General features: G+C 36.1%; 1 protein-coding gene across 7 annotated transcripts in view; it reads left to right on the top strand.

The window, feature by feature from the left end:
* Positions 1-25,588, top strand: part of TMEM87A (transmembrane protein 87A) — a 48,564-nt gene that overhangs the window by 4,584 nt on the left and 18,392 nt on the right. For 2 of the 7 annotated variants that reach the window (XM_076004275.1, XM_076004273.1), the window contains exons 4-13: positions 2,533-2,646; positions 5,398-5,451; positions 5,621-5,665; positions 7,511-7,546; positions 14,864-14,981; positions 18,906-18,967; positions 19,845-20,028; positions 21,065-21,164; positions 23,660-23,753; positions 24,535-24,610. In XM_076004275.1, the coding sequence (XP_075860390.1) occupies positions 2,533-2,646; positions 5,398-5,451; positions 5,621-5,665; positions 7,511-7,546; positions 14,864-14,981; positions 18,906-18,967; positions 19,845-20,028; positions 21,065-21,164; positions 23,660-23,753; positions 24,535-24,610 (883 nt within the window). Of the gene's footprint in view, positions 1-2,532; positions 2,647-5,397; positions 5,452-5,620; positions 5,666-7,510; positions 7,547-14,863; positions 14,982-18,905; positions 18,968-19,844; positions 20,029-21,064; positions 21,165-23,659; positions 23,754-24,534; positions 24,611-25,207; positions 25,281-25,588 lie in introns of all 7 variants that reach the window. The other 5 variants (XM_076004279.1, XM_076004276.1, XM_076004278.1 and 2 more) reach the window with 3 other exon arrangements.

Here is a 25,588-nt window from a genome sequence, read left to right as displayed (position 1 = left end):
TATTTTGGTTGAAGTATATGTAGAAAATCTGACCTCTTAGAGATATATAGTTGGGAAAGAAAATGGTATTTTAATAGCCTTTTCAGATAATTGAGGATATTCTTTGATTCTATACCAAAGCTTAACAAGTAGAGTTTCTTAAAGATAGTTGAAATGTGGAATCAAATCATATTAATGAATATTTTTGTACTCTAATACAAAATCTACTGGTGTGTCTTGTACTTTGTATGGATCTTTTATTCTTGCATGATTTTGTAATAAAGATTTTGCTCTTTGGTCATTTAGAAAATATTGGTTGACTAAATTATATATATTTTCTAAATATTAACTTATTTACATTTCACTAAAAATTACATTGTTAATAACCATCCCCTGAGCTCCTCTGTCTCATCAGTAGTTACTTAAGTATTGGAAGCCATTAAGATTATGGTAGCAGATACAAGTTCTTCAGAATTCCAGTTTTTGCTTGAAAGGTCAAATTTTATCATTGTCAATGAATACTGTCAGTTGTCTTCCTTGGAGTGAGAGCTTCTATTGCCCATTTTTGGGGAAATTTCTTATGAATAGTCAAGTCTCAAAAACTGCAGTTTGTTAGTCTTTCTTTCAAGTAAATGTGATATTTATTCCATGAGAAAAGTGATTAGTTCACAAGTCAAAACAGTTGTAAAGTGCTTATCTTAAGACAATCATTTATTATATGTTGAATATCTTCCATTTTGTCACCAAGATTAAAAAAGTCATGTGCTGAAAGTTCCAGATTTAATAACAGTCATAATTTTTACTACTTCATTAAAGATATTCTTACATAAAAGTGGCATTTTTTTTAAGAGTTGGGGTCTTGCTATATTACCCAGGTTAGCCTCAAACTCCTGGGTTCAGGTGATCCTCCTACCTTAGCCTCCAGTAGGCATGAGCCATTGTGCCTGGTTATCTTTTTTTTTTTTTTTTTTTTTGGCAATGTAGGATTGTGACTGTGAATAGTATGATGACTAGTACCATTAGGTGCCACTACCTGGGTTCCTGTTAAAGGGTAGCACTTTTACCCACCATTGCTTTTGTAATATCAGTGCAAGGCAAATATACTATTATTATGAAGATAGTTTTGGCCACTTAGACCTTGTGAAACAGTTCATCTACTATACTTAGAGAGTTGCCATGGTACACGATACTTGAGCATTAAAAATACATTGTTCTGAGATAAATTTTTCCGGCCTTTTCCATTCTGTTTAGAGCCTTCATTTCAGTTGGCATGATTTTTCTTAAGATTCTCCTATTCTTGAAGTTTCTTCTTTTTCTTTTTCTTTTTTTTTTATTTTAAAGATAAAATGTCTTGCTCTGTTGGCCAGATGTGGAGTATAGTGGCCTCAATTATACCTCCCTGTAAGCTCAAATTCTTGGGCAAAAGTAATCCTCCTGCTTACGCCTCCTGAGTAGCTGTGACTACAGGTGCATGCTACTGTGCCCAGCTAATTTTTAAATTTTTTGTGACGGTGAGGTCTCGTTCTGTTACCCAGGCTGATCTTGAACTCCTGGGCTCAAGTGATCCTCCCACCTCAGCCTCCTAAAGTACTGGGATTATAGGCGTGAGCCACCGAGCCTGACGTTGAAGTTTCTCTACAAAGATAATTTCACTGACCTTTAGAAAACATCCATTGTCCAATTTTTCAGAACTTAAGCAGTTGAATCTCTGCTTAGTATTAAGTTTTTACATTATATTTTTTGCAGTGTTGGTAATTATTTTTGCTTTTTGTTATATACCGTTGGGCAGGGTAGGATTGACATGATGGAGGAACTGAAAAGACTAGAGAATTTAGAGAGAAATAATAACATCTCTAGAATATGGTATGAAATATCATTGATCTTTTTCTCTCAATCACTGATTGAATTTGCAGTAAAAGGTTTATACATTTGAAATTTGGCATAAACTGTTCTAGAGCTTAGGAGATGTCATCTTCATAGGGCAGTGCAAATTAAGAATGTAAAAATTATTTTGGATTGCCACAGGATAAAAGTTTGGAGGTGACAAGCAGATGATTGAAGATGGGGGATTTAGAAAAAAAAGAGGGCAAGATTAAAGATATGAGTATGGGAGAGAAATCACAGAACTGATACGTGAAGCCACAGAAATGATGATTTTTTTTGAGTATCGGCAGTGGGCTGCAAATGGCTGTAGCAGTTTTGTGCTGTGTCTTAGCTTATGAGCATGAGTAAATTTTTTTGTTGATGTTACTAATTTGGTCAAGTAACTCTTTTAAATATATTTTCATGTGACAAAACCCTCTGGAATCTGGCAGTTTCCCAGCCTTCCTAGAATTGTTAGAGCAACTGCCCTGTGTGAGCCAAATACTAGAATTTTGCATTTTAAAGTCTAATAAGGTTAGATTCTTGTATACTATTTATATAGAGTGTTTATCTGATGCAAGTTGCAAACTCAAAATTATATTTGTACTACAGGTGATCTATTTTTTACCCTCTAAATATCTTATTTGTGAAAGGTAAGTTAAACACATTGTATTTTTTCTATTTTTCTAGTCAGAAGAAGTAGAGACATACTTGGAAAAACTTAAGGAAAAAAGAGGCTTGTCTGGGAAATATCAAACGTCATCAAAATTGTTCCAGAACTGCAGTGAACTCTTTAAAACACAGGTAATCTTTGAAAGTGGTTGGAGGAAGATTGAAGAGATAAAAAATGTAATTGTATTTTTGGCCATATCCATTTCTTGCACCGCAGTTATTCCTTCTGGCAGGTATAAGTTGGAAGCATGTTCTAATAGTGCATAGTCAGCCACTTAACATGTCCATCTCATCAAAGAGGGGATGTACCTTCCTTTTTATGTAAAAAGCAAACCTCCAATTTTTTTTTTATTGTGGTAAAATGTACATAACCTAAAATTTACCATTTTAACCATTTTTAAGTGTACAGTTCAATGGCATTAAATACATTTACATTGTTGTGCAGCCTTCAGCCCAGCTCCAGAATTTTCATCATCCCAAACTGAAACTTCATACCCATTAAATAGTAACTTCTCATCACCTCTATGTTCCTGCTAGTTCCTAGTAACCACTGTTCTACTTTCTTTTTTTTTTTTTTAGACTGAATGGGTCTGTGGAACCCACTGTTCTACTTTCTATGAATGTGTCTACTATAGATATCTCATATAAGTAGGATCATACAATTTTTTTCTGAGTACTTTTACTTACCAAAATGTTTTCAAGGTTTATCCATATTGTAACACATATCAAGATTTTATTCCTTTTTAAGGCTGAATAATATTCCATTTTATGCTTATACCACATTTTGTTTATCCATTCATCTGTTGATGGACATTTGAAACCTCAAATTTGTAATTCTCTTGTCACCTCATTTAATTGATATGTTCCCAGAAAAATCAAGGTTTTTAAGTTTTACTGCTATAGATCTACAATCAAAAGTGTATTATCACTGCCTTGTTTTGTGGAAAGAAGAAGATGGGAATAATATATTTTTAATGTTTCCATATATGTAATCATATAAGTGGAGATTCTGATATGATATTCTTTTATCTTAGAAATAGGATCTAATACCAACTTTTTTTTTTTTTTTTGAGACAGAGTTTCACTCTGTTGCCCAGGCTAGAGTGAGTGCCATGGCGTCAGCCTAGCTCACAGCAACCTCAGTCTCCTGGGCTCAAGCAATCCTTCTGCCTCAGCCTCCCGAGTAGCTGGGACTACAGGCATGCGCCACTATGTCCGGCTGATTTTTTCCATATATATTAGTTGGCCAATTAATTTCTTTGTATTTATAGTAGAGACGGGGTCTCGCTCTTGCTCAGGCTGGTTTTGAACTCCTGACCTGGAGCAATCCGCCCGCCTCGGCCTCCCAGAGTGCTAGGATTACAGGCGTGAGCCACCGCGCCCGGCCTAATACCAACTTTTGATAGAAAAATTTTAGAGGGTTGAAAATAGTATTATAACATAACCTTTACTTTATCCTTCTTGCATTTAAAAATTACTGTGGAATATTTAGCAAGTTGCCGTGAACTGGCAAGGAGTCCACTGGTCAGTTACTAGAAGTAAAGTTTATTGATAAGAAGATTTTAATAATTGGTAGTTGATAAGCAGATGAAGTAATTGATAATAGGATTATAAGGGTTCATTTCTTGGAGGGAAAAGAAAATAGCTTTAAAATGGTGGACGAAAGCAGGTGTAGTGGCTCATGCCTGTAATCCCAGCTGCTCAGAGGCTGAGGCAGGAGGATCACTTCAGGCCAGAAGTTTGAGATCAGCCTGGGTGATACAACGAGACCTGGTTTCAAGAAAAAAAAAATGATGGAAGAATGGCAGAAAGAGAAAGCTAGAAACAATGTGATTTTGAGCATTTTGTATGTTTTCTGATGGTTCTCCACATTTTCCCTCAGGCTGATAGAATTGGTTGTTCTTTCTCAGATTTGGTTATGGAAAGCTACTTTGTGTCCTGTTGCTCGAGGTTGACTCCTTTTAGATCTGCTATAGCCTTTCCAGGATCTTGGCATAGACTTCTGTTGGTAAAGTTTGCTTTTCTTCTCCAATCTAATGTAATAGAGTTGAATTATACAGTCTAATCACTCAGGAAGAAGAATGGCTCATCTACTGATAACCTGGTAAGATAGGTAATTACTGTGGTTTTTTTTTTTTTTTTTTACAGGCTTGGAATGTTATGTGGAAGGAACAGTGGACCTAAGTCAAGGATCTTAGGTTCAAATCCTATTTTTTCATCTAAAGCTTTATAGCTTTGACCTGCATTTTCCTCATCTGTAGAATGAGGGGCAGTTATCCAAGATCCTTCTATTAGAAAGCATATATACTATATCAAAGGCTTTGTCGTTCTTAAATGTTTATTATTCTTATAAAAAATTGAGTGGCCGATTTGGTTTGATCTATTTTAGTTCTTAGTAGGGTTTTATTCACTTGTTTGTAGTTGATTAGAAATCTTTTTTTTTTTTTTTTTTTTTGGAGACAGGCTCTCTGTTGCCTAGGTTCGAGTGCAGTGGCGTCGTCATAGCTGACTGCAGCCTCAAACTCCTGGGCTCAAGCAAAATCCTCCTGCTTCAGCCTCCCAAGTAGCTAAGACTATAGATGTGTGCCACCATGCCTGGCTAATTTTTTATTTTTTGTAGAGTTGGGTGGGAGGGTCTTGTTATGTTGCCTAGGCTGATGTTGAACTCATGGCCTCAAGCAGTCCTTCCCCCTCGGCCTTCCAAAGTACTGAAATTACAGATGTGAGCTACTGCGCCCAGCCTGGAAAACTTTTGTTTGCTATACTATATTATTATATTTGCTGTTACAGTGCTGCGTGTTAACCATTTCTGGGTATTTTGAGCTATACTTTTCTTTTACCATTTATGCATCTTTAATTTTTAGTTTTACGTTTCTTTTATAGAGCTTTTCTGGGGATTTTGTGCATCGACTGCCTCTTTTAGGAGAAAAGCAAGAGGTAATTTTTATTCTTATATATTTCTGAGGGTAAAGTAAAAATTCTGGTGGCTCAGGAGCTTTATCTCCGGGGAGGGAGCACTGCGTTGGGTAGTCGGTGGAGGTGGCAGCTGGAGGAACATTAGAGATTAAAAAAAAGTTCTGAATTTTCTTTTTTTTAATGTTTAAAGGCTAAGGAGAATGGAACAAATCTTACCTTTATTGGAGACAAAACTGTAAGTGTATTTGGGAATTGGGGACATTGAACACATATTTTAGTTTTTTTACATTCATGTATTTTTGAATTGTTTTTCGGTATGCTAACATTTAAAAAGAAAGTTAAGACTGGAAGCTATACACCAAAATGTTAAAAATAGTTGTCTCTGGATATCATGAGTGATTTTTATTTTCTTTGTGTTTTTTCTATTTTCTACAATAAACTTAAATTGCTATGGTCCCCTCACGTAAATATTTGTAAACAGGAAGAAACTTATTAAAAACCTTAAACTCCATTTGAAATTATCTATGATAGAATACAATTGGAAGAGTTTGGAAAATTGAAATAAGATCAAAAACTATAAATATGCTTTACATTTTCATAATTACACATTAAATGGATGCTTATTTCACTTTCTATTTCATAATAACTAATTCCTCAAAACTTTAGTGGGTCATGTTTTTTTACAAAGCTGGTTAAAGTTTTTATATTAAGACATAATGTGCATATCACAAAATATACTTTTTTTGAAACATACAAATTAGTGGTTTTTGGTATATTCACAAGTTGTGCAACTACTGTCCAATTCCAGAAACTCTTCAACACCATGTGCATATCACAAAATATACTTTTTTTGAAGCATACAAATTAGTGGTTTTTGGTATATTCACAAGTTGTGCAACCACTGTCTAATTCCAGAAACTCTTCAACACCACAAAAAGTAACCCCATACTCATTATCAGTCACTCCCCATTTCTGGCTTCCCTTAGCCTCTGGGAATCACTAATCTTTCTGTCTTTATGGATTTTCCTCATCTGGACATTTTATGTAACTGGAATCATATAACACATGGTCTTGTGTTCAGACTCTTTCATAGTTTGCAACTCTGTCTTAACCTTTACTTCCTGCTGCCACAGAGCCTTATGATCAGCCAGAGGTGAATGATTACGGCCATCTAAGGTCTCTCCTGGGCCCGTGCACAGCTCAGGGCATGTGTACATAGCCATGCACATACTTGTAGCCTTTCTAGATTTCCAGTAATATTTTGGGCATTTTCAAAGTTTCTGTAGACATCTCATTCTCCAGTTTTTCCTTTTATGTTTTTGGTCAGCCTTTTGGTAGTTTCAGCTGTTAATGTTGACTCAGGCAGCCATGGTGATCTGCTGAGTGTTTTTGACAAATGCCCTGAGTACAGGGTAGTTGACACTGAGTGATCTCTGAGTCAGGTCAAATAAAGACAAACTCTGAGAATGGGGATTTTCAGCAATCTGCCAGACAGCTCTGGCAACTGGTCTTTTAGGGACCTCGAAACCTGTGTTTTTTTTTGTTTGTTTGTTTGTGTTTTTTTTAGTGTCTTATTATATGAATTTGTATTTGCAATATTGCAATTTGTTAAATTCTCTATTGAACATTTATGAGTTTCCTTATCTTGTAATTTTAAACAGTGTTTTGATGAATGTTCTTGTAGTAGGTACATTTGTTTTTAAATCTTTATTTTCTGATTTCAAAAGATTTCTATATTGGTAAAAGCTTTTCATTCTATAACTTAAAGTAAAAATTCTTTGTAATTTTGATTTCTAGTAGTTTTAGCAGTTTGGAGTGTTTTCATAGAGCACATGCATATTAACCAAAATGAGATCATATTATTTATACCACTGTGTAATATTTTCTTTTCACTAACAAATTCATACATTGAACACTACTTTTTCATGGTTGCCTAATATTCCATTTATCACGATTTTTTAAAATAATCAACTCCCAATTGGTGTACATTGGGTTGTTTCCAGATTTTCACTATTGTGGATAAGATCACATTCATAATGTCTAGATATATCTTTGTGTACATTTATAATGTTTTCTTTAGGCTAAATTACTGGAGGTTGAACCACTGGATCCAAGGGTATGCACAGTTTTAAAATTCTTTTTTTATGCTTTGTCAAAGTGCTCTGCAGAGAACTTGTAGCACTTTATGGTCCCAAGAAAGTGAGAGTGAGTTTCCATCTTTTTCCACAAACATTGGCTATTACTATTTAAAACAGATTATATGCAGTTTGTGTAGTTAAGCAGTAATTTATTATTGTAAATTGTATTTTAAAAGTTATTGGTGAAGGTGAATGTTCATTTATATGCATACTGGCTGTATTTTTGCTTTCTTTAGTTGTTATCTGTGCATAGCATATGTTGAGTTCTACTCAAGGCATGAGCCTTGTTCCTAGTGATTAAAGGTGGCTGAAAGATGACCTATTGAATATCAAAAGTAATAAATTAGGAATACTTAGTATTGGCCAACAAACATATGAAAAAATGCTCAACGTCTCTAATCATCAGGGAAATGCAAATCAAAACCACAATGAGATATCACTTCAGTGAGAATGGCTTTGATCAAAAAGTCCCAATACAACAAATGTTGTGGATGCAGAGAGACAGAACACTCTTACACTGCTGGTGGGACTGCAAACTAGTACAACCTTTATGGAAATTAATACGGAGATACCTCAAAGAAATGAATGTGGAACTACCATTTGATCCAGCAATTCTACTACTGGGTATTTACCCAAAGGAAAAAAGACATTCTATAAAAAAGACATCTGCACTCAGGTATTCATAGCAGCACAATTCATAATTGCAAAGGTGTGGAAACCACCCAAGTGTCCCTCAATACATGAGTAGACTAATAAAATGTGGTATATGTATACCATGGAGTACTACTCAGCCATAAAAAATGATGAGCTAATACCCCTTATACTATCCTGGATGGAGCTGGAGCCCATTCTTCTAAGCTTATTTTTCCATAAGAATGGAAAAATATTTTTCCATTCTTATGGAAAAATAAGCACCACATGTACTCACCATTAAATTGGTACTAATTGATCTACGCTTATGTGCACATATGGACATAACATTCATAGGGCATCGGGAAGGTAAGAGGGGAGAGGAGGGGATGATAAATTTACACTTAATGGGTACAGTGTGTGATACCTGGGGGTTGGGCATGCTTGTAACTCTGACTTGGGCAGTGGAAGGGCAATATATGTAACCAAAGTGTTCGTACCCCCATAATATTCTGAAATATAAAACAAAGAAATAGTATATAGTCAAAAGAAGTCAAAGAATTACCTGTTTTTGATTTTCTTCCTGTAAATTGGGCCTGAGTCAAATACTTTATAGTCTTATTTAAGGATACTCACCAGTTCAGTACCTCCACTCTCTTTTATTAAAGCTCTGATGAAGCACAGATGTTTGTAGAGGAAAGGTCCTCTCTCTGTTACTTCCTCTAAGAAAAGATTGATAAAACAGAACTTTAATATTTCGATTAACTTTTTTTTATTTGATGTAAGTAGTAATTGTGATACATTCACACCATTATAAGTTTTGCAAAGTCAATAAACTATTTTTTAGAGCAGTTTTAGGTTCACCACAAAATTAAGTACAAAGAGTTTCCCTATACCCCTGTATACTCAGCCTGTCCCATCATTAACAAACTGCATCACTGTGGTACACTTGTTAAAATTGGTCAACCCACATTGGCACATCGTTATCAACTAAAGTACGTACTTTACATTAGGGTTCACTCATGGGTTTTGACAAATGTAAACCTTTTTTTTTTGAGACACAGTCTTTTTTTTTTTTTGAGACAGAGTCTCGCTTTGTTGCCCAGGCTAGAGTGAGTGCCCTGGTGTCAGCCTAGCTCACAGCAACCTCAAACTCCTGGGCTCAAGCAATCCTTCTGCCTCAGCCTCCGGAGTAGCTGGGACTACAGGCATGTGCCACCATGCCCGGCTAATTTTTTCTATATATGTATATATATATATATATATATGTGTATATATATATATATATATATATATATATATTAGTTGGCCAATTAATTTCTTCCTATTTATAGTAGAGACGGGGTCTCCCTCTTCCTCAGGCTGGTTTCGAACTCCTGACCTCGAGCAATTCATCCGCCTTGGCCTCCCAGAGTACTAGGATTATAGGTGTGAGCCACCGTGCCCGGCCGAGACACAGTCTTGCTCTGTTGCCCAGGCTAGAGTGCCTTAGTGTTAGCCTAGCTCACAGCAACCTCAAACTCCTGGGCTCAATTGATCCTCCTGCCTCAGTCTCCCAAGTAGCTGGGACTACAGGCATGTGCCACCATGCCCAGCTAATTTTTCTATTTTTAGTAGAGATGGGGTCTCGCTCTTGCTCAGGCTGGTCTCAAACCCCTGAGCTCAAGCAATCCTCCCGCCTTGGCCTCCCAGAGTGCTAGGATTACAGGCATGAGCCACCATGCCCAGCTGACAAATGTTGACATTTCCACCATTATACTATACAGAATAGTTTCAGTGCCCTAAAAATCTTCTGTTCTCTGACTGTTCATCGCTCACTTTACCCTAAACTCCTAGTAATCACTGATCTTACTGTCTCCATAGTTTTACCCTTTCCAGAGTGTCATATAGTGGGAATCAGACAAATGCATAGTCTTTTCAGATTGTCTTCTTTCACTTAGTAATATGCACTTAAGTTTCCTCCATATCTTCTGGTGGCTAGATAGCTCATTTCTTTTTAGTGCTAATCATCCATTGTCTGGATATATCAATTTACATTCTCCTATTGAAGGACGTCTTGGTTGTTTCAAGTTATAGCAGTTGTGAATACAGCTGCTGTAGACATTTGTGTGCAGGCTTTTATATGGATGTAAGTTTTCATTTCCTTTGGGTGAATACCAAGGAGCTTGATTGCTGGATTATATGGTAAGAATATGTTTAGTTTTGTAACCGTTGAGAGTGTCAGTAACTAGATTACCACATGCAGCTTTAATTACCTTATCTTACTGATGGGATTAGAAAATTTGTGTTGAAGAAGACTTATAATTTTGAGGCATTATCAAGAAGACACTAGGAAGCAATGGTAGACATGGAGGGTTAAAAAAAGAAGACAGTGTTTTAAAAATTGTTCTGTTAAAAAGGAGGAAATAATTAGTAGTTATGGTGGTAGTTAAGAACACTGGGCTCTGGGGTCAGATGTTCTAGATTTCAAAGTCCAACTCTACAACTTAAAACTTCCCTTGGAAAAATTAGTTATTTTCTTGTGCGTCAGTTTCTTGCATGGTAAAATGGAGCTAATAGGAGTGACATCACCAAGAATTGTGGAGTAGGGAAGTCCAGGTCTCTGTGCCTCCACAAAAGCAACTAATAAGCCGTCTGACACTTAAAATAACAAGGAAAATTTTTACTGATGAACCTGCTGTATTGTATTAAGAAAGTGCACTGGTGTTTTAAATTGTCTATTTACTATCCCCTCTTTCCTAGTTCAGAGGCAGGAAGATGGCAACCAGCAGTCCTGATACAGATTGCTAATGCCAGAGGGACTGATATGAACCTTGTTCTTAAAGACTTGTGGGTGTGTGTTTTGACTTGTCTGGCAGCTCCCTGAAGGACCTGTGCAAAGACTTGCTTTTGTTTTGCCTGACTTGGGAGTGTTTTAGGGCTGTGGTGGCTTCCTGGGTTGTGTTTGTCAAAGCACTTACAGCCAGAAGTACTGGTTGCTTAGGGAAAGGAATAACAGTGGGGATGTGCAATAGATAGACTGTAAAGCCTGGGAAGGAAAAGGTATAGAAAGGACCAATGTGGGATTAAAAGGGCTTTTAAAAGCTCCTTTATATGCTGGAGAATTGAGAAAGCCACGTGCATTCTCAGGACTGGACATGTGCTCAGAAAAGACCTTAGAAAATCCTAAGCATTCATGTTGGCTGATCTTCAGGCTCTGCATAAGCAGAAAGTGAAGACTAAGGAAGGGCTTTACTTGGCCCAGCCAAGTGTTGAAGCATTGCCCCATCTGCAAAGTGGGAGGGTAATTTTTTTTCTTTTTGGCTCCTTTTAAGGAGATCTTTAAGAAGATCTTTGTTAAAACTCTAGCTGACCATTAAGCTAAAGGAACACAGACTTCAGTAGCAGACTTTACAAAAATAGTTTAGAAAAGTCATTAAACAAAACATCAACAACTCACACCAGCAGCTAACAAGTAGAAGGCAGATTCTGGTTTCCAGAGCTACTACATTATGTTATTCAGAATGTTTATTAATAGTTTTCAACAAAAATTATGAGGTATACAAAGAAAGAAGAAAGTATGGCACATTTATAGGATTAAAATAGAAAGTGCCTCTGAGGAAGCCTAAGTATTATTTACCAGGCAAAGACTTTATTTTTTATTTATTTTTTTTTTATTTTTCTTTCTTTTTGCTCAAGAAACTGAAATCTAAAGGCAAAGACTTTAAATGAACTGTCTTAAATATGTTCAGAGCTTAAAAACCCAGAGGTTGTGGCACACACCTGTAGCCCCAGGCTGAGGCAGGAGGATCGCTTAAGCTCAGGCATTTGAGTTCAGCCTTGGCAACATAGCAAGACTCAGTCTTTTTTAAAAAATGAAGAAATTATAAGATGATAAAAAGACTAAGAAAAACAAGAATGAAGAACTAAGGAAACCAGGAAAACATAGAGATAAAAATGTTAAAAAGAATGAAGACAAATGAACAGAGCCTGAGACACCTATGGGACACCACCAAGTATATCAATGTGCACGTAATAGGAATTCCAGAGGGAGGAGAGAGAGAGAAAGGTACGCAAAGAATATTAGAGGAAATAGTGGCCAAAAACTCTACACATTTGATAAAAGCATTAATTTCAAAAAGACTGAGAAGCTCACAAAGCTCAAACTCTAACCAGGGATGAATAAACAATGTTGTATGAAAAAAAAAATGACCAGGCACAGAGGCTCAACACTTGTAATCCTAGCACTTTGGGAGGCCCAGGCGGGAGGATTGCTTGAGCTCAGGAGTTTGAGACCAGTCTGAGCAAGAGCGAGACCGCATCTCTACTAGAAATAGAAAGAAATTAGCCAAACAACTAAAAATAGAAAAATTAGCTGGGCACAGTGGCACGTGCCTGTAGTCCCAGCTACTTAGGAGCTGAGGCAGGAGGATCACTTGAGCCCAGGAGTTTGAGGTTGCTGTGAGCTAGGTTGACGCCACAGCACTCTAGCCCAGGCAACAGAGTGAGACTCTGTCTCAAAAAGACAAAAAAACAAAAAAAAAAAACCAAAAAAAACCCCCCAAAAACAATGTTGTATGTCCATAAAATATAATATCATTCATCCATAAAAATGTAAGTACTGATACATGCAACAGCATGGATGAACTTTGAAAACATTAAGTGAAAGACACAGAAGTCCATGTGTTTATGGTTCATTTATATGAAATGTCCATAAATAGATAAATCCATGGAAATAGGAAGTAGATGAGTAGTTGCAAGTGGTGGTGAGAAGGACAAATGGGGAGTTACTGCTTAACGAGAACAAGGCCTCCTTTTGGAAAGAGGAAAATGTTTTGGAACTAGATAGAGGCAGTCTTTGTACATCATTGTGTGGTGTATCACATGCCATTGAATTATACACATTAAAATTGTGAATTTTATATTATGTGAAATTTACCTCAGTTTAAAAAGGAGGATTAGGCTGGGCGCGGTAGCTCACACTTGTAATCCTAGCATTCTGGAAGGCCGAGGTGGGCGGATTGCTGTAGGTCAGGAGTTTGAAACCAGCCTGACCAAGAACGAGATCCATCTCTACTATAAATAGAAAGAAATTAATTGGCCAACTAATATATATAGAAAAAATTAGCCGGGCATGGTGGCACATGCCTGTAGTTCCAGCTATTCGGGAGGCTGAGGCATTAGGATTGCTTGAGCCCAGGAGTTTGAGGTTGCTGTGAGCTAGGCTGACGCCACAACACTCCCTCTAGCCTGGGCAACAAAGCGAGACTCTGTCTCAAAACAAAACAAAAAAATAAATAAAAATAAAAAGGAGGATTAAAGAACATAATAGATGCTGAATAGAGTGCCTGGCATATAAATGTTTTTTTTACAGGATCAGAATTGCTACATTCCAGAGTTAAATGTAAACTTTATCAAATCCTGGAATGTGGAGATCAGTCCCTTTTGGAATTTGTAAGAGATGGTTTTAAGATATTTAAAATTGGTAACAGAGCAGTTTATTATACCAGTGTTTTATTGGTTAATGAACAAGCAAGTTCAGGAAAGGTTCAGTAATTACAGATAATAAGACATGTCATACCCATAACTTCAAAGCTACAAAGTTTTCTCACAGACTGCTCCTGAGTCTTGTCAGAGGGAGAGTATTAGGCAGAGATAAATCACTGTATGAGTTAGCATGACATTTATGCTCTTATGTTACTAAAATAACCTAGTAAATGTATAGCTGAAGAATCATTTAATCTGTTTGACACATTGAATTTTTATTGTGGAATATAATTTCTGAACTATTACTTAGCCTTTTCTTGGGTTTGTAAGACATTTTAACCATTTGAGAAAAGTTGTGGCTGCATAGGAAAATGCACAAATGTGTAAAATATGTTATCCACTTTTAGGGGTTTCATAGATCAGTGAAGCTTACTCAGAAATCTCTAGATAAATGTTTCTCCATCTAAAACCAAATGGTAAAAACTGCAGTTCTAGGTAGCAGTACCTTCTTTCACACATAAGGAAGAAGCAGCCAATCATTCTCTGTATCTTTATCTTTGTATGTTAGTCTTGTGTTCGTGAAGTTTAATCTATGTGGAAAGCAAGACTTACGGGTCAAGGGCTTGGAGACTGTTAATTTGTCTTCCTTGACTTTAGGGGGCAGTGACTTTTGCTGTCCACGTAAACTAGCCAAAGGTTAAATTTTTTTATATAAATATGAGGCCATGTCAGCAGATATTCTGGTAGTCTTGTGCAGGGTGTTGAACAAAGTGAATTAGATTCAGGAATTGGTGTTTATAATTCATATTTATTGACGTCATCATAGTTTTTATAGATGATTTAAATAATCCTTAGTTTAGATTCCTGAGCTTGTTGTGATATGTGTGTAAAACATAACCTAATATCCAAATGTGGCTTAAACAGAGATTCAGCTTAGTGATTTTTGTTGAGGTTTTCCTCATAAAGAAATGTTAAATGTATAAGATACAAGATATTTTGCCTTTTAGTATTTCATAATCTAGCCTACTTTATTTTATGCACTATAGGCTTGTTTGTTGTGCCTACTATTTCAATGAATGAAAGTACAGGACTCTACCATGTTTCTGGACACATTCTGGAGCAAAATTTCATATTATATTATTAACTTGTGCTTTCAATTTTGAAGATTTGAAGGTTTGGTACCTTTTTCCTCTCTCTAGGCAATGCATGAACCATTGCAAACTTGGCAAGATGCACCATACATTTTTATTGTACATGTTGGCATTTCATCCTCAAAGGAATTATCAAAAGAAAATTCACTAAGTAATCTTTTTACCAGTAAGTTCAATTCATTTCTTTTTAACATTTGAGTTGTTATCTAGTTACAGTTATAACTGTATAGTTATGTCATACATGGTGGTAGGTAGTATAAAATTGCTTTAAGTAAGGGATAATTCATTAAGATTGTTATGAAGTGGGGAAATTGGGGGAAATTAACATTTTTCTGTACCTGATATTACTAGGCACATTTGTGGGCACTTCACATGTTTCTTATTAGGTTTCATTTTCCTTCATTTGATCCTCCTGCATTTTAAATTTTTAATTAGCATCATGTTTTCAGTATTCTGAACTAGAATTGTCAAAACTTGGTCACCAACCCAGAACTCTAAAAATTTTAAATTAATTAACATTGGTAATTTTTAATGTCTCAAGAATTGTTTTTAAGTTTTTTTCTTTCTATTGTTGCTGCCCAGTTCATCTTTTACCTGAAATTTTATAATAACTCCCTAACTGGTCTTATTTCCTATGGATTCTTTTTTAGTTTCTTCTTTCTACTGTGTTGTTTCCTTATATACCCTGCTTCTCAAGTAGAACAATGATGGCAGACATCCTTATCTTGCTCCTGACTTCTCTGGCAGTGTTGGTACATTTCACTGTTAAGTATGATGTTTACTGTAGGTTTTTACAAACATTCTATTTTTCTTTTTTTATTATTATTTTCTCTCCCTATTTTTTTTGGAGACAGTGTCTTACTCTGTCACCCAGGCTAGAGTGCAGTAACATTATCATAGCTTACTCAAATTCCTGGGTTCAAGGGATCCTCCTGCCTCAGCCTCCCAAGTAGCTGGGACAATTCTCAATTTTGCTCAAGCTGGTCTCTAACTCCTGCCCTCAAGCAATCCTCCCATCTTGGCCCCCCAAAGTCCTAGACAGGCGTAAGCTAACACACCTGGCCTCAAAATACTCTTTATTTGGTTAAGGATATTCCTTTCTATTTCTAGGTTACTAAGAATAGTTTCCCTTTTTTTTTTTTTTCAGTATTAAGAAGGGAATACTCAGTTTTTTAAAAAAATGGTTTGATTATATTGGTTAAAATGATCATATGGGCTTTCTCATTTGGTATGTTGTTGTGGAACATTATATTACTTGGTCTGCTTTTTTTTCCCTTTTTGTGTGTGTGTCAAATACGCAAGGAAGGGAAAAACTGGTTTTCTAATATTAAAACCATTCTTGAATTTTTGGGATACCACTACTTGGTCTTGACATACAAACAAACACATACACACTTTCATACACATTATTGGATTCTATTTGCTAGTATTTTTTAAAGCTTGTTGTCTATGTTCAAATAAGATAGGCCTATAATTTTCTTTTCACATAATTGTTTTTTACTGGTTTTGGCATCCAAGTTATGCTAGTCTCCTCATACAATGAATTGGAGGATGTTACCTATTTTTAAATTCTGTGGAACAGTTTTTGTAAGGGTGGCATTATCCATTCCTTGAATGTCTGGTAGAACTCACCTATATAACAGTGTTTCAACCCAATGTTCTTTTCTCCCCCAGGTAGGTTTTAATCAACTGATTTATTGTCTTTTATAGTAAGAACTGGTTTTCGTTTTTCTGTTTTCCCATGAATCAGTATTTCTTTTTTTAATTTGGCCTTCTGAGAAATTGTCCAGATTTATTGATAGTTATTAATGATATTTCTTTAGAAAATCTACTGTATCTATAGCCTTTGAAATCCTTAATATTGCCTTTTCATTTTCTCTTTTTAATTTGTTAAATCCTTCTAGAATTTTATTTTATTATATTTTCATCCCAATGAACCAGCTTTTGGTTTTGTTAATTTTTCCAATTATTTTTTTGTTTCATTAACATCTTATTTATCTTTATTATTTCTTTCATTTGACTTAATTTTTTTTTTATTTTTTTTTTCATTTTTTTTTTCTTTTTGGAACAGAAATAGTGATGGAATTTGACTTAATTTTAAACTTTTGTTTTTTATGATTCTTGTATTGAATGCTCAACTCCCAATTCAAAAATGAGTCTTATAGGCCAGGTGCAGTGGCTCACGCCTGTATTCCTAGCACTCTGGGAGGCCAATGTGGGCAGATCGCTTGAGCTCAGGAGTTCGAAACCACCCTGAGCAAGAGCGAGACCCTGTCTCTACTAAAAATAGAAAGAAAAAAATTAATTGGCCAACTAAAATATACAGAAAAAATTAGCTGACCATGGTGGCACATGCCTGTAGTCCCAACTACTCAAGAGGCTGAGGCAGTAGGATCGCCTCAGCCCAGGAGTTTGAGGTTGCTGTGAGCTAGGCTGACACCATGGCACTCTAGTCCGGGCAACAGAGTGAGACTTTGTCTCAAAAAAAAAAAAATGGGTCTTATGCCTTATAGTGATACGGAGGTGTAGCAGATCTAGGCAACCAAAGGATGGCCTGGCACAATTTCTGGACCCCATAGTGTGCGTGTATATTCTCCTGTTTCTTTAGGCCCACAACTTTCCAATGGGTAATAGTCTCAAGGAGCAGTTGCCAGTGTTTATTTTCAACCTTCTTTCTTTGAAAAGAATGGGAGGGAAGTCCTTCTCCACTCCACTTTTTCCTCTTCATACATCAAATCTGGCTGTGATCCCTCCTCTTTTTCTTTGAAACCTACTATTAGTCTGTCTCTGGAGATGATCACTTCTCAAATCAGATTTTTATTTATTAATCATACTTAGAATTTATCTAGCTCATTGACAGTCTTAAAATAGTCAATCTTAAAATAGTTTTTCAGTTACAGACCATCTTAAAATAGTAAGTTTGCTTCAGTGAGGCAGATATGTCTTTAAGATTCATGCTGTTGCTATCACTTTTTCTGCTTCATTAAACACTTTGTAATTATTAACAAAGGTTTTGGAAAAAATGTTAACAAGTTTTGGGAAAGTTCAGTTCTATGTTTATGGGATGGTGCTTTGCTTATATCAGAACTTTTGAGTTATTTTCAGTTTGGAGTGAGGATCTAGGTAGGGTTCATGATTGGGAAGCTGGATTGTTTTCTACCTTATTTTATTAGGGAAAAATAAATGCAATACTGTGCATCATTTGTGTGAGTTAATATGAATTTCTTTTTTATATACTTTCTTCTGAAAATGATGCATTAATGTGGCAAGATCACATAAAATTGTAGTCGGTAGAAAAATAATAAAGCATTAGGAAAATATAGGTTAAGGAAGGAGAGAAAATACAGAAGGTGATAGAATAAAGAAAGAAAGTCCCGTAAAACATTAATGATTTGTTGTAAGAACAAGTATATATGAAATGTGTTTGGAATTTAGAGTACATGATGAGTAGTTCCAAATAGGCAGCCAGAGAAGGCTTTATGGAGGAAATATCATTCAGTCTAATCTTTAAAGAATGTAAGAATGGGGGGCTGGGCGCAGTGGCTCACGCTGTAATCCTAGCACTCTGGGAGGCCGAGGCGGGAGGATCATTCAAGGTCAGGAGTTCGAAACCAGCCTGAGCAAGAGTGAGACCCCATCTCTACTAAAAATAGAAGAAATTAATCGGCCAGCTAAAGGTGGCGTGTGCCTGTAGTCCCAGCTACTTGGGAGGCTGAGGCAGTAAGATCACTGGAGCCCAGGAATTTGAGGTTGCTGTGAGCTAGGTTGATGCCACAGCACTCTAGCCCAGGCAACAGAGTGAGACTCTGACTCAAAATAAATAAATAAAAAAGAATGTAAGAATGGGAGCAAAAGGGCTTTCCCACTTCAGACTGGGACAGAGTCATGGAAGCCTGTGCAGGACATAGCATGAACTGTGAGAACACTCAGTGAATTTCAAAATGCTGTACAAATGTAATATGTACTGGGATTGAAGTGGTTAAAAGCAAATGATCCAGTGAACTTTTCATTAATTACATTGAACATTAGACAATGTTTTTGTTTAATTTCTGTATACATTAAATTAATTCTAAGGACTGTGTTTTAACAGTGACTGTTGAAGTGAAGGGTCCATATGAATACCTCACACTTGAAGACTACCCCTTGATGATTGTAAGTGACCTTTTATTCTTTACCCTCAGCATTGAATGAGTTTAGCTTAAAAGATTGTTCGTGTTTTGTGGCAATATTCTTTTTTTAAAGATTAGTACCTACATAGTTCAGAAAATGTTGCCTACAATTCTGGATTTATTTCTTATTAGATTGAGACTTTGGGAGGGTCAGTGACCCTTGTGTGCCTTATTTTCTTAATTTGTAAAATGAAGGAGTCAATAATCTGTGGATTTTAGACTTGGGAAGTACTTCAAAGATTGTCTCACGTCTCATTCTCTCTAGGATCCATAGCAGGGCACTTCTTACTACAACCCTGTCGTTTCTGATCCCACTTAAAGTAACCACATGGTGAAACTTCCTCCTCTTCATTGTGTGCGCCTGAGTATGTGTGCATGCACCTGTGTCTGAGAATGTCCTTAATCTATTTTCAGACTTCCTTTGTTCGTGATTATTCTCTTCTTCCTTCCCCTTTATTAGTTTTCCCATTTTGTCAAGTTTCCTTGACTGTAGATGTATCCTCACCCAGTCATGCCTTTTTTCCTCTTCAGTGTTGTCTTCATTTATATAACTTTATTTTTTTTCTTCTTTCTAGACTCGAGCCAGTTTATAGATATATAACTTTAGATTATGAGCTGAGAAAGCTCTTTTAATATAGAAGAACAGTCACTCTTGAGAAAGTGTTACATTATTTTCCTGTGCTCAAGAGGAGATAATTCTTTCCTGTTAGTATTAAACTCTAAAGAAGTAATTATTTTTAAATAGAAGGTAGAATATGTATATTTTTGTAGTTTGTTAAAACTGTATATTGATTCTAAATCTAGATACTTGACTTTTGGCCCTAATTCTTCTTTTCATCTCTTATTCAATTTAATGACAGTTTTTTATGGTGATGTGTATTGTATATGTCCTGTTTGGTGTTCTATGGCTGGCATGGTCTGCCTGCTACTGGCGAGATCTTCTGAGAATTCAGTTTTGGATTGGTGCTGTCATCTTCTTGGGAATGCTTGAGAAGGCTGTCTTCTATGCAGAATTTCAGAATATTCGGTACAAAGGAGAATCAGGTATGTAACCAAAAAATGTTTATCAATTTGGATGATTGGCAGGTGAGATCTGTGAAAATTTTCCTAAGGTCAACGGTCATTAAACAGGTCTAACTTTCCAATTCCTTAATTATTAGACTAACTTAAGCAGAATTACTATGATTGTGACTTTTATTTTTAATCTCATAATTTATGGGTTCAGTGATGTGAGTAATTTTAGTGAAATATCCTCACAAAAGTTATAGACCATATTGGGAATGATTATTACCATTACCAAATCTCAATTGCTATTGATTTCTAAGTCACCATTATAATACACATCTAAGAAAGAAGGTAAAAAAATGCCAATTTATTTGTAAGATGGCATTGATTGTAAGATAACACCTTGATTTCAAAGATGTTAAAATGTGGGGTAAAGTGCATCTAAGAATTGATACTAGTAATATCAGGAAAATAGGAGGATATTTATGATATAGTAAGGTGAACTGGTAATAACAAATCGTTTTATGCTGAAGTTTTTTGTGATCAATTCTCTTATCAGACCATAGTAATAACTGTTGCAAAATATACTAATTAGATCTTTCGCTGGTCTTTGAAAAGTCTTGAAAATAGTAGATGTAAAAATGAATTGAAAACTATATGCTCCTACATGTATATGCATATGAGTGTATTTTGTACTTTTGTGTAGCTAAATTTCATAGCTTTTGAAAATGGTGGTGGTGGAGGGAGAGTTGAATTTCCTTGCTGCTACATACTGTCTATAGAGGTAGGGTGAGGTATTCTGTCATGGTTTTAGTGAAGTTGGGAGTGAGAGGGGGAGGAAGCTGAGTTGAGTACACCTCTATTGCCATACATACCCATGAGTAAGATTGCAAGTGATACCACCTTCTGTATTTATAAAAATTACAGTAGAGTTATTCTATTTTAGTAGGACTAATACCAATGCTCATTCTGGAGGGTGTTAGAGATCTACATTATGAAACTGGAATTATACCTGTTGCCTAACCTAGATAATCGTGTCATTTCTTCCTTTCTTCTCCCTGTCTTCTTTCTCAAGTGCAAGGTGCCTTGATCCTTGCAGAGCTGCTTTCTGCAGTGAAACGCTCACTGGCTCGAACGCTGGTCATAATAGTCAGTCTGGGATATGGCATAGTCAAGTAAGTATTCACTTCTTGTGTGGAAGAGCAAATTAAAATGAAACAGTATTGCAGGTTCCTAATGTGGTAGTTCTTAAATAGTTGATAAAAGACATAATTTTGAAATATGAAAAGATACCTGAAATTTTATAGCATTGTAAAAGTTGGCAAAATATTAGTATTTTATTTCACTTCTCACAGGGAGTGTCTGCAGGAAAACCTGCAATGTAACAAATTATATGGAAACACCAAACTTATGAAGTAAATTTATAACAACTTTATTCTTCTAAAATATTTTTGCAAATCAGATTTTTTATGGGAACAATCTATAGGCATTCTTCTAGGCATCGTTCTAGGCTCTGGGGATACAGCAAGTTTATAAAAGACTTGGAGTTTAAGGCCGGGCGCGGTGGCCCACGCCTGTAGTCCTAGCTCTCTGGGAGGCCGAGGAGGGCGGATTGCTCGAGTTCAGGAGTTCGAAACCAGCCTGAGCAAGAGCGAGACCCCTTCTCTACTATAAATGGAAAGAAATTAATTGGCGAACTAAAAAAAATATATATACAAAAAATTAGCCGGGCATGGTGGCGCATGCCTGTAGTCCCAGCTACTCGGGAGGCTGAGGCAGGAGGATCGCTTGAGCCCAGGAGTTTGAGGTTGCTGTGAGCTAGGCTGACGCCATGGCACTCACTCTAGCCTGGGCAACAAAGCAAGACTCTGTCTCAAAAAAAAAAAAAAAGACTTGGAGTTTACATTTGTGGAAGGAAGGGACAAAGACAAAATTTAAATAAGTGAGTAAAATATCTATGTCAGAGAAAAATGCAATGGAGTAGATAATTCAGGGGAAGGGGACAGGGAGTGTTAGTGCTAGGCAGGAGCTAGATTTTGCATTGAAAATAGGGTGATGAAAGAAGGCTTCAGTTCACTTAGTGGCATATAAGCAAAGACCTCAAGGAGGTGAGGGAGCTATATGTCTACCTACGGGAAGAGATGCTGAGATGAGATCAGATTCTGTAATATTTTGAAGGTAGAACTAGAACCAGTGGAATTTGCTGATGGATCAGATGTATGATGTGAGAGAGAAGAGGAATCAAGGATGATGCCAACTGTTTTGGTCAGATCAAGTGGCAGGATGGAATTGATACTTACTGAGTTTAGGAAGACCTTAAATGATGTAAGTTTGGAGTAGGGGCAAAATTAGGAGTTCAGTTGAATATCTAAGTGGGGGAATCAAAGGGGGAGAGGATGGGGCAGAGATAAAAGTTTGGGAGTCATCAAGATGTAGATCTTATTAAGTCATGAGACTGGATGTGATCACCAAGGAAGTGAGTATATACAGAGAAGAGGTCCCAGGATGGGACCCTTTTGATTTATTTAGAAGTCTGTGAAATGGAGTCAAGTTAGCAGAGGAAATTGAGGAATGACCAGTGAGTTGGGAGGCTAGTTGAAGACTGTGTTTCAAGGAGGGAGTGATTAATGGTATCAAATGATACTGATAGGTCAAATAAGAGGATTAAAAATTGATCGTTGGGTTTGGCTACTTGGAAGGTCTTAGTTACCATAACAAGAACAGTTTTGGTGACGTGGTACTCCTTTAAAGGAGTTTTGCTTTCTACAGGATTAGAGGAATGGCAGGTTTGAATTCTTAAAATTTATTTAACAAATATTTCAGTGCTTTCTATATGCCAGGAAGCATTCTAGGTTTCTAAGATGAGTGGGGGGGGGGATTGCCCCTGCTCATATGGAGTTTTTCCTGGTGTATAACAAAAAATATAAGAACAAATATCTGTGAGGCTTAGGCAGACATGATTTAAGGCAGTGCATCTCAAGATGCACTGCACTAAGGAATCACCTCAGGATTTTGTTAAAATGTAGATTCTACTTCAGGATTTTGAATATCAAGGATCTGAGGCTTTTCCTCCTTCAAGCAGAGGTTGCTCATAAGACTTTCATATTTTATTGGCTATTGAGCTTACAAATATATTGTTTATTTAATAAAGTACAATAGGATATTTGATTATGTTAATTTCTTAGATTATTTAATGATATTGTGCTTATTTTTTTTTAAGTTCATTTTGTAGCCATTGAAATATAAAGAAAAGTCCTTATGTATTAAAGACACATACTGGAACATATACATATAAAAACATGCTGTTTAGGATTTGCTTCAAGATAATGTAAGAGGATGGGGTATACATGGGGAAGAATTGGCCATAGGGTGACGGTTGTTGGGACTGGGTGATGAATTTATTATACTACTTTTGAATATGTTTCCAAATTCTGTGCAATAAAAAGTTTTCAAAAATGCAGTAACCAGGGGCCAAATCTTAAATTCTAGTATTCTGTCTTGTTTTAAGACCGTGTGTTCTTATGAGTATTTTTCCTGTCAGGTGAATCAGGTGTACATTGTTTATCACTTTAAATTGTTGGCCTGTAATAATTAACATGAATTCCTGTTACCTAGCTTGTATTGGGGGTTGTCATATTTATACTCAACTGTCTTTTTGCTTCCTCTTTAGGCCACGCCTTGGAGTCACTCTTCACAAGGTTGTGGTAGCAGGAGCCCTCTATCTTTTGTTCTCTGGCATGGAAGGGGTCCTCAGAGTTACTGGGGTCAGTACTGCTTAATTTGAATGTTTGTGGTCAGTTATATTGTTTCTATCTTGAGAGTGTGAATTAGAAATGTCTGTGGACTTCTTTACTGTTTGCTCTAAGTCACCTTTGGGTTCTGATTTGCAGGATGAATGTATAGTTCAGTTTTTCTTTTTAATGTGTCAGAGTTTTATAAATTTGATGTGTGACCCAGAATAAATGCTTTTCCATCCGTCCCCAGATTGATAATTATTTAGTCCCTTTTCCCAAGCAATGGACTCTCATTCTTGTGTAAGTGGCAAACATTGGAGTCATGTACTTATTGGTTAATCTAATCTTAAGTAACAGTGCTCTTTGCTTAACTAACACTTGAGTTTCAAAGACTTCCTTAAAATGCAATTTATTATAATAATTTTTACACCATTCCTGAGAATTGCATAATTATTTCCTTTACCAGGAAAGGAAACTGAAAATACTGAGATGTAAGTGATAAATTTATGTTATGTCTGGGTTAAAGTGAAGAAGTAGGTCTCCCTAGGCCATTCCAATTAATTTTCTTATTTATTTAAAAATCAGACTTTTTAATAACCTATTAGATTCAAGGTGATAAATGCTATATATTTTGCCTTGCCTTCAAGAAATCTGGACTCAGTAACTTTTGCAATAAATTGCCCCTTAAATAAAACCCTCTGTAGATGCAAATTTGTTTTTCAAATCACACTATCCTCTGTATGTAATTTCCATAGACTTTTAGCAACTTTAACCCTCTGTCAATTTCATTTTCTTTCTTCTGCTGCTGTAGTATTTTTCTTATTCCTTGGCTCTGACAGTAAACCTGGCCCTCTCAGCAATTGATGCCTGTTTTATTTTATGGATATCCTTTTAATAATGCACTGGTGATTGGGTAATTAGGGCTATATAAAAAGCATCTTATATATAAACTTGTGGAAACAAGGAGCATAGTTTTTCAGACAGATAATTGCCTTACATTTTGTTTTGGGTGAGCTCTTTCTTTATATTACAATCCTGTATATCAATAATCTTAGTATATGATGCAGTAATTTTTTCAAAATATGAGAGGAGCCTTTTTAGACTTGTAGCCAAAATCACAATAATAGGAAATGGTAGGATCGGATGGAGGCTTATAAACACTAGAACTTTTTTGGTGTGGTCACTTCATAACATGTATTTTTGAATACTAGGAACTCTATGGTGGTTACCTTTATGGTGGTTAGCAGCATGTGTCATTGTATTGAGATTGAAATTGACAATTTATGTGAAATGCTTTTAGCTGTATATTCTATGTGATGGTTTGTAAGAAGGGAAGAATGATTAGGCGTTGTCAAGTGTTAGTTGTTTTTATTCAAACACAAAACCATTCCAGATTATTATGTAAATGCAGAATTGTGTTCAGGTTTCTTCTCTATGCCTCTCTAGACATCTGTTTTTCACCACCTCTTTTTCTTTGTCTGCAGGCCCAGACTGATCTCGCTTCCTTGGCCTTTATCCCCTTGGCTTTCCTAGACACCGCCCTGTGCTGGTGGATATCCTTCTCGTTGGCTTGTTTGATGACAGTCCATTTTTTCCCCTTGGAGATGGGTTTCTACTGATATTTCTGCAAAGATTTTTTTTTAAAAATCAGTTTTGTTGATTACTTCTTAATCTGGGGAATAGTGTATGATAAGTCTTAACGACCTGAGAGGTCAGGTAAGCAGTTTTATTTGTGTTTTTTTGTTTGTTTGTTTTGTTTTTAAATCACATCATAAATTGGTGACTGTGGACTGAGCACAAGATAAACACTTCTGCCTTTTTTTTTTTAAATGAGCATTTCATCTTGATTTTGCACTTGTGTACCT

The sequence above is a fragment of the Microcebus murinus genome, chromosome 6, assembly GCF_040939455.1.
Source record: "Microcebus murinus isolate Inina chromosome 6, M.murinus_Inina_mat1.0, whole genome shotgun sequence".
Classification (NCBI taxonomy): domain Eukaryota; kingdom Metazoa; phylum Chordata; class Mammalia; order Primates; family Cheirogaleidae; genus Microcebus; species Microcebus murinus.
The sequence above is the reverse complement of the archived record's forward strand: the minus strand, read 5'-3'. Positions and strand labels throughout refer to the sequence as shown.